General features: G+C 36.6%; 1 protein-coding gene across 1 annotated transcript; it reads left to right on the top strand.

The window, feature by feature from the left end:
* Window positions 1-574: 574 nt before the first annotated feature.
* LOC130934521 (uncharacterized) lies at window positions 575-1,414 on the top strand. The gene has a single exon (XM_057864081.1). It carries the CDS (start codon window positions 575-577, stop codon window positions 1,412-1,414), a length of 840 nt encoding a protein of 279 aa, XP_057720064.1.
* The last annotated feature ends 8,082 nt before the right edge of the window (window positions 1,415-9,496 follow it).

Genomic DNA, 9,496 nt, shown 5'->3' with positions numbered 1-9,496 from the left:
CTGGAGTTAAACGCCAGCTCCCATGCCAGTTTGGGCGTTTAACTCCAACTTTTATTCCTGTTCCGGCGTTTAACGCTGGAATTCCTGAGGCCGGATTGCTTCGCGGGTTTGGGCCATCAAATCTTGGACAAAGTATGGACTATTATATATTGCTGGAAAGCCCTGGATGTCTACTTTCCAACGCCGTTGAGAGCGCGCCAATTGGGCTTCTGTAGCTCCAGAAAATCCACTTCGAGTGCAGGGAGGTCAGAATCCAACAGCATCTGCAGTCCTTTTTTGTCTCTGAATCAGATTTTTGCTCAGGTCCCTCAATTTCAGCCAGAAAATACCTGAAATCACAGAAAAACACACAAACTCATAGTAAAGTCCAGAAAAGTGAATTTTAAATAAAAACTAATAAAAATGTACTAAAATCTAACTAAAAGATATCAAAAACACACTAAAAACAATGCCAAAAAGTATACAAATTATCCGCTCATCAGCTGCACGGGGACGAGGACGTGGTAGGCGTGGTGTAAACCATGCAGAGGAACCGACGAGGGGTGCAGATGCTTTTATAGCTGCAATGAACACCATGGCTGAGGCTGTGCGTGAAATGGCAACTGCTACTACGCGAGCAGTTGACCGTTTAGGGGAGAGGAACGGAGATCGTAACGGAGGACGCAATGGTGAGCGTGGTGGAGATGGTAATGATAATGAAGGTGCCGGAAACCACGATAACCCTATGACACTGGCGACCTTTCTGAAGGTAAATCCGCCCAAGTTTAAGGGGATGCTTGCTGCAACTGAAGCTGACAATTGGTTCCGTGGTATTGAGAAGTCATTGCGAGCGCAACATGTACTAGAAAGACAGTACGTGGAATTTGCAACCTATATGCTGGAGGGAGAAGCTGAACACTGGTGGCATGGAGTGCAACGCTTGTTAAGGCAGGTGGTGGAAGAGATTGACTGGGATACTTTTAAGGAGGAATTTTACAAAAAGTACTTCCCTAGAACTGTTCGTGATGCTAAAGAAATGGAACTGCTGCAGTTGACGCAGGGGAATAGGTCAGTAGCAGAATATACTCAGAAATTTGAGGATTTGTGCCGATTCTCCAAGATCTGTCAGGGAAAACCAGATGATTTTGAGGAATGGAAGTGTTTGAAGTACGAAGGAGGACTCTGCGAAGAACTAATGCACTCGTTGGTACCACTGCAAATACGAAATTTTGCAGAGCTTGTCAATAGGAGTCAGTTGGTGGAAGACTGTACCAAGAAGGTGGCGGCAGCAAAGATGAGTCATCAAGAATTACCTCCGAAAAATTTTAATCGGTATATAGCCCCTCAGGGAAGGAACTTTAAAATGAATAGGACGCTTTCTTATGGGAATCAACAAGTTAGTAATCTTCCTGCTCGTGACAATATCGATAGGTAAGGACGAGATATTAGAAAGCGACCACAGCTAGCACTAACAAACCTTGTTTGTAATCAGTGTGGGAAGAACCATGGTAGGAATCCATGTTGATTGGGTTCGAGCGTTTGTTATTTTTGTGGTATGCCTGGACACATAGCGAGAAATTGTGAGAAGAAGATTGCTCAAGATTCAGCTAAATCTCAGCAGCCAGGAAGAGTATTTACAATGATGACTGAAGATGCTCGTACTCGGACTCCCTGACCCAAGGTCAGTATTGTGTTAAGACTCGCTCCTTAACTGCACTTTATGTTTCTGGTGCGTCACATTCTTGTATTTCTTTAACTGCTATACGTAAGTTGAGACGAGATGAGGACACACAACATACCTGAGGACTAGAAAATTAGATAACAACCGTTTACTCGCACCTGCTTACAGGTAAAGGAAATGTTGAGGGCAAAATTTCCTTTTAGGATGAAAATTTTCGTTTATAGCAATTTTCGAGGACGAAAATTTTTGTAAGGTGGGTAGGATATAACATCTCGAATTTTTTTGAAAATTAAGTAATTAGTTATTCATAAGTTATCATATTATATTGAGATTTTGTTTTTAAGAAATCTATTTTTTTTAAACAAAGATAATTAAATAAAATTTTATGATTATTGAAGTTTAATTTAAATATAACTTATTTTATTAGTTTGAACTATTTATTAAAAACTATTTTGATAGGCAAAAATTAAGTTAAACTTTTATAGTTATTATTATTAAAAACTATTTTGATAGGCAAAAATTAAGTTAAACTTTTATAGTTATTATTATTATTATTATTATTATTATTATTATTATTATTATTATTATTATTAAAAAAATGGGGGGAAAGTGGCCGAAGGCCTTAAGGAAGTAAAGAAAGAAAGCTAAGGCTTGGATTCATATATATATACAATGTGACACCTACCTCCCCCAGTTCTTACCCCTTCTCTTCCTCCCCTTCAGATGGAGACCGGAGTTATATTTTACGAGATGGACCCTCCCTATATATACGAGGATATTGTACATCATAGGTTTTATGTAGTAACTGCGGAGATTAGGACTCGTATGTACATTCTGCGTGATCATCCTTTCCATCACCCGATTGACACTCCACAGTTTAACCCCGATATGCCCTATGAGTTCCCACTGCAGTGGCTCCACCCGGATGCTCCGTTTCACCCGTTTCATGATGGGCCGGTGCCTCACCAGCATCTCGATCAGCCTGCGGATCAGGTGGACCCTGAGTCTGAGCCCATGGAGGAGCATTTTCCAGAGCCTGTACCGGAGGAGGACATCCCCGTGGAGCAGATCTCAGTATCTTCATCCGAGCCATCTTCTGAGGAGCCGCTCACCGCCTCTATTAGTGGACCGGCGAGTGCTGGTCAGACCAGTAGCACGAGTGCCAGTGCCCCTCCCGAGATTATAGAGATTTCCGATGACGAGGACGAGGATCCTGAGGAGTGTTCTGATGTGGTTGTGATCTCCTATGACGATGACAGCTGAGTCTTGGGAGCTGCGGTTGTGCCTTTTGATAGTTTTTTTTGTGTTAGCCTAGCCTTTGTGTTAATCTTTCACTTTTGGTCAAACTCACTGAGAGAGTAGGGTGTACATAGTAGACTAAGCTAGTTCGGGTGCCAGTTTAGGAGTTTTCTATATGGACCAGGACCCGGAGTGTTGGGTTGTACATAGTAGTATTTCTGAAGGGTTGTATGCTAACTCATGATATATATATATATATATATATATATATACACACATACATATATGTACGACAGTACCTGTATGCTTATGCTTGTGTATGTTTAATTAGTTGTCCTTGCAAATTTTCTTATAAAAGTTTATCCAAAACTCGATAGTACGCTAACCCGATTACAGGCTTAATAATATATAGTAAAGGTTTCATGTGAACAAGTTGGTGACACTTGATTTCTGGTATGATCATGACTTACTGGGAATTAGGTTGTTACATCTCCAACGTTTTTGCTCTATTTAAAATCGTCTCAATTTTGTCCCGCCGTCAATTCTATTAACAGATTCCTAATTGCAGGATAACATTGAGCCAATTTTGAAACGTTAGTGACTTAAATAGGACGATTGAAATGTTAGGAACAACTTTGGAACTTACTCCAAATGTTGGGGACAAAAACAATACTTTACTCTTATAACAAATATGAGAAAATGTATGGATAACAAAATAATTCAACAAATAACCCAAAACACTTTAAATAAAAATTTTAAGGAGGAACGTATTCATCTAACCATTAACACAAATATCTATCAACCCTAAATATAATTCTAAGACTTTTGAAAACACGATTTTCATTTTTTTGATTTCATTGGAAATCTTATAAAAAATTCGACAGTCTCTCCTAAAATTCGGATTTCTCTACCCTTCAAGAGTTCGATCCAATCCAAATATTCATCAACCCTTCTCAACTTAATAATTTTTTCAATCATTATTAAGGTAACATGCAAATAGCTCAATCTTTATTAATACAGTCAAGCATTTTCAAAATAATTTCAATAGCAGATTCAATATTTTTCAGCAATCTCAGAGCCTAATCTAACCTATTCTAACCTATCCTAACCACCTAAATTTACTAAAATAGAAAAATAAACTAACTAAACTCTACTAACTAATTAATTAACTTGAAGTAACAGAATTTAAAATAAACAGAGTTCAAACAAAAAATCTTGAATGCAGAATAAGAGAAAACAGAAAAGAGGGGTGGAGGTGTAGTGGAGGCAGAAGTAGAAGCGGCAGGGGCGTTGCAGCAGCGGCGGCAAGGGCGTTTGCAGCAGCGACGACAGCGTTCACAACAGCAGCGCGATGTTTGCGGAAGCAACGACGAAAGTGGTTGACGAAAAGGAGAGATGAAAAGGTTAGAGAGAGAGAGTGGGAGGATGAATGGTTAGAGAGAGAGCGTGTGTGTGTGTGTATATTCGAAATGAAGGGGTAGAGGGTGGTAGTTCCAATTTAAGGATGAGAGAGAAAAACATGAAAAAATAAGATAGTTCAATGAGACAATGGCCGCAAAATATGAAATGCAAATGATGTTGCATCATGAGAAAAAAGACTATGATAGAAGAATAATATTACTTTGAGATATAACACATGAAAAATTCTATGCAAAATTAAAATTCTGTTTCTACAAAATACTTTTTGGATGATAGAATATCTGAGGAGGTGATCTAAAAAACTCAAATTAGCTCTTAATTCATCCCAAACAAAATATTAGAGAAGAAAAAAGAAACCGACATTGAGAATCAAGGGAATAAGGATAGTGAAATTTTTTCTAGTTCGCATTTTCACTAGGCTTTGAATAAATAATATAGAAGAAGTTGTCCTAAGGAAATAAGATGAGGATGGGGAGGAAGCTTGGCTCGAGTGGATGTAAGAGTATTGTAAGAAAAAGAAAAAAACGTAAAAAAATATAAGAGGAAGAAAGAAATAAACAAAGAAAATAAGATTTCTAGTGAGTCTTGATAAACCACTATTTTATGGTTTATTTTATATTGAAATGGGTGGATTTTATCAATTTATTTTGTATTTATTCACTGAAATAGTATGGTTTCATGATTTCTTCCTATATTGTTCTTAAGAGTAAAAACATACTTTTTAGCCTCTTAAATTGTTAAATTTAATTCACTTTGAGTCTATTCGATGCCTTGATATGTTTGCTAAGTGATTTCAGGATTAGAAGGTAAAGATTGGATTGAAAAAGTGAAGAAAAAGCATGCAAAGTGGAGAATTCATAAAGAAATGGAGTTTGGAGCATTTCATAGTCATGCGTACACACACCTTATGCGTATGCATGAATCTCAAGTTGTTCATGCGCATGCCTCATGTGTACGCATGTTTTAGAAGTTTGCGAATTTGCGCGTACGCATCCTTCATGCGTATGCATGACTGCCAGCACGTGATTTCACTTAAGTGAACACGTGGGTCGCAATTTCAAGACTTTCTTGGCTGGTCGAATCCAACTCATTTATGAAGGATTTCAAGCCAAACTCAAAAGGATAAAAGGGGGGTAGTAGGAAGTAGTCATAGTTTAGATTTTTATTATGTTTTAGGACAATTCTAAAGAGAAAAGCTCCAACTTCTCTCTAGAATTTTGGGTTTTTTAGTTTAATTTCTCTTTAGATTTAGGTTTTAATTTTATTTTAGTTTAGTTTTCTTTATATTTTCTTGTTCTTACCTCTTAATTCACTTGCCTTTTATTATTAGTTTCTTGTTTTATGCTATTTTAGTTTCATGAACTCTTGTGAATTTTGGTTTTCTATAATGCAATTTTGATGTTTTTCATGTTATTGATGTTTAATTGAACTATTGTTATTACTTTCTTGATTTTGGTAGTTATAGCTTGTTATAATTCATGCAATTTATGATACTTTATTTATATGTCTTTCAAGTATTTGATAAAATGCCTCTTTCACTCTTGGCTTGGGATTAAGGACTTAGGTGACCTTGAATCATTGATGTCCAATATTGATTGGTGATTTAGGGTTGTTAGTTGACTTTGTTTCCACTAACGCTAGTCTTTCACTAAGCTAATTAGTGAGTTGGCTAGGATTTGTGGATTAAGATCAATTTTGCCTATTTGACTTACCCTCGATGTTGGGATTGACTAAATGAGATTAATTCTTCATAATTGTCATGTTTGTGGTCAATGACTAGAATAGAAAATCTTGACTCTCAACCTTTGGCAAGACCCTTTTTATTAACATTTGAATCTCCTTGTATTTTCTTAGGTAATTACCTTTATTGCTTTTTTATTTCTTGCAATTTGATTTCTTGTCAATCACTATCACAACTCCCTTTTCTCTCATAGCCAATGATATGCACACCTCATTGTAATTCCGTGGGAGAACAACTCGGAATTTAAAACTCCCACTTATTTGATTTATTTTATAACAAGGACTATACTATCGACGAAGCAATTCTTTTTGAGAGAATTCTAAACCAACATTTGGCCCTCATCAAGTCTCCATCAAAGAAGAAAAGGTATCGTGAAAGAGAAAGATTGGGAAATAGTTTGCTCTATAGACAAGTCCAAGAAAAAGGAGAGACAAACTGAATCAGAGTCAGAAGAAAACAAAGCTGAAGACACCAAAGAAAAAGCAATAAAGACGTGGAGAGTAGGCTCTCAACTAATGTTAAAATATGACGATGAAAAAGAAATAATCAACCGTATCAAGAAAACTTTGAGAGAAACAAAGAAGTAAGAGGGGATCAGCATAAAGAAAAAAATTTATGCAAATATGACTGGGTTCCAAAAATAGGTTTATTAACTGCTGTATTAATAAAAAAGGTGGACAGTGTGGCCCAATTTTGCTTGAGGAATGGAAATTATTAACAATTGAACATATGATATCAACTGTATTAGAGTCTTCTCATGTTGATTCGGTGTTGGTTATGTCTCTCTATATTTGCTTTCTTTGAGTTCAAAATCATTGCTCTTAAATGGCAATGTCGTAGGGGAGTAGCTGATTGTTAGGATAGCTTTTTGATGATTAGAAGTTGTTCTTTTTATCTGTTTTTGTGTAGTTTGGAGTAGGCTTGGTGGTGCTCTAGTCTGTTTCACAGTGGAGGAGTCGTGTCTTTTGGTGTTAGTATTTTGAAAGGTAAGTGTTGTGTAGGTTTTTGGTGTTGGAGTCTTTAGGTTGAATATTGCTTTATTTTGGTTTTGAAGCTTTATCCTTCTCCCACAATGTTTAAGTGCTCAAGAGCTACTCTTACTCATTTCAAAAACAGGTCAAAAGTTAATTCAATTAGGCTAGTATAGGGTAATTTCTATCAAATATGGACATTTTGCTAAGTTATCGTGTTCATGTGTTAGACACATTTTAGATATGATATTTATTAGACATTTATCTAATGTAAGACTCATAATTTTTGAAAATTTTATTATAAATTAATTTCAAATTCAATTATTTATTTATAACTTTAATTTCAGAAATTTTTTTATTAAAGATAATTAGAGTAAGTTTTGATTAACTGAGTTTGAAATAAATTAAGACTCTTATTCAATTTTATAATTATTGAAGTATTTTCTATTTTTAAATTATAAAGTTGGTAGTTATAAAATAATAAGAATTTTATATGATTTAGGTTAAATAATTAATATTTTATATTTTAGTACTTATGTTTTGGAAAATAAAGAAATTAATTATATTATCTTCTCTAATTCTTGGATTTGAACATTTTATTGAAAATAATTTGTAAAATTGATGAACAAATAGTATTTTCTATATATAATTAGTGTTGGATTTAATTTGGGTTTTAATTACTATATTATTCCTATTTTATTTGAAATTACTAAACTAACCCTAACCCTAATTTTCACACACTCACCTCACCGAACCCTAACCTAGCCGCCACTCCAAATCAATTCACACACACAACTTTCGCACACACACACGGCTTCAGTGAAAGGAAAAGAAAGAAAAAAAAAAAAGAAAACGAAGGAAAGAAAGAGGGAAACAGAGAAGGGGAGATCCGAGAGGGAGAGCTTCACCGCCAGTGGAAGGAGGAAGTAGAGAGGGGACCATACGCTACTGCCATTGTCCAACCGCGTCGTCGTCGTCCTGTGGAGCTGCCGTCGAACTGCTGTGCGTGAGGAACTCGTGTTGTCACCGCCATTGCCGTCGCGAAGGAGGGAGCCCAGAGGAGAGAGACTGCGCAACAATGAGGGAGGAGGACGCGGGCTAGTGACGCGAGGAGCACAACCCGCTGCACGAAGTTGCGCCGTCGTGTGCTATCGTCGTCATCGATCTCCCAGGGCAACCACCAGCAAGATTCAAAGAGAGAGAAGCTTGAGGAGAGAGAGAGATCGGCGGAGGGAGGGTTTCTGTTCGTGCTGCCGAGCCTCCCCGCCTCAGATCCGTCACCGTCTCCACTGCCTTTCACTGTCGCTAATGTCGTCTGTCGCTGTTGCTTGCCATTAGGAGCGGTTGCATCGCTGTTTCTGCCGTTCTCCTCACCGGGTGTGGTGCGGGTGTTGCCGAAATCACCATCGGAGTTGCCGCTACTCAATGTAGTTGTTCTTCCCTTGTTGCGGTAAGTATTTTCATTTCGGAAAGCCCTTTATTCAGTATTCTGTTATGCTTGGTTAAAGACTCAGAGGTTTGGTAACATAGGTTCGAGTTCTGATTGCTGCACGTCGCTTTTAAGTTGTTGTGGTTGCTGCAAAAATGGTTAGGGGCTGAGGTTGCAGTTGCCGTTGATTTCGGGTTGAGAGAAAAGGTTCTGGCAGCGCATTTGGGTTATGGTTTCAACGAGTCGAGGCAGGAGCCTTTTTCAGAAAACTAAACTTATTCATCTGGAATTGTTATATATAGATACTGATGTGAGAAATATATCTTTGGTGATTATATAAGTCTGTTGTATTGTTTGATTGTCTTGGATGGATGTGAATGCTTGTTTGACTGGATTATTGTTGGATTTTGTGAAATGGACTATTTTGAAGTATTTCTTTAAAGTTTTGGAATCGAGTTTAATCCATTGGAAATTGATTTGAGTTTGAATTGGTTTTTTGGAAATATAAAAATGCTATGCACTTTTGGATCCAGCTTGATTTTGAATTGATTTTGGGTTTTGAACCGTTGAAAAGGGTTGTGGAATGGTTTGGCTAGGACCCAAAAAGGGTAGCAAAGTCCAAGTTTTAGGGGAGGTGCTGGAAAAATTTCTATAAAAATTTTAGACTTTCTTTGAAAAGTTATTTAGAAAGGTTTGGATTTGATAAATTATATTATTTGATTTATTAAGAAAATAGTTATATTTTTTAGTTTAATTTATTTAAGAAAACTATATGTCTTGAGTTCGATTTATTTAGAAAGGGATTACTTTACCATTTTGAGTCACTGAAGAAAAGTATTATGTTCTAATATTGATTTTAAATATAAAAAGGGATTATGCTTTTAGTTAGACTTAAGGATTTCGTTCAGAGGAGTTTTTAATAATTTTAAAGGAAATTGGACTTTTGATTGAATAATTGCGGTTGTGACATTTTGGGAGAAGTCAGAGAATTGGTTTTAAGAAGGAACCTGAAAGTGGTTTTGATTTAAATGGATTGG

This window comes from Arachis stenosperma, chromosome 6 (genome assembly GCF_014773155.1).
Source record: "Arachis stenosperma cultivar V10309 chromosome 6, arast.V10309.gnm1.PFL2, whole genome shotgun sequence".
Classification (NCBI taxonomy): domain Eukaryota; kingdom Viridiplantae; phylum Streptophyta; class Magnoliopsida; order Fabales; family Fabaceae; genus Arachis; species Arachis stenosperma.
The sequence above is the reverse complement of the archived record's forward strand: the minus strand, read 5'-3'. Positions and strand labels throughout refer to the sequence as shown.

Bases quoted from the DNA above. Each gene is read 5' to 3' on its own strand.
- LOC130934521 (XM_057864081.1), top strand. From the start codon at position 575: ATGGCTGAGGCTGTGCGTGAAATGGCAACTGCTACTACGCGAGCAGTT.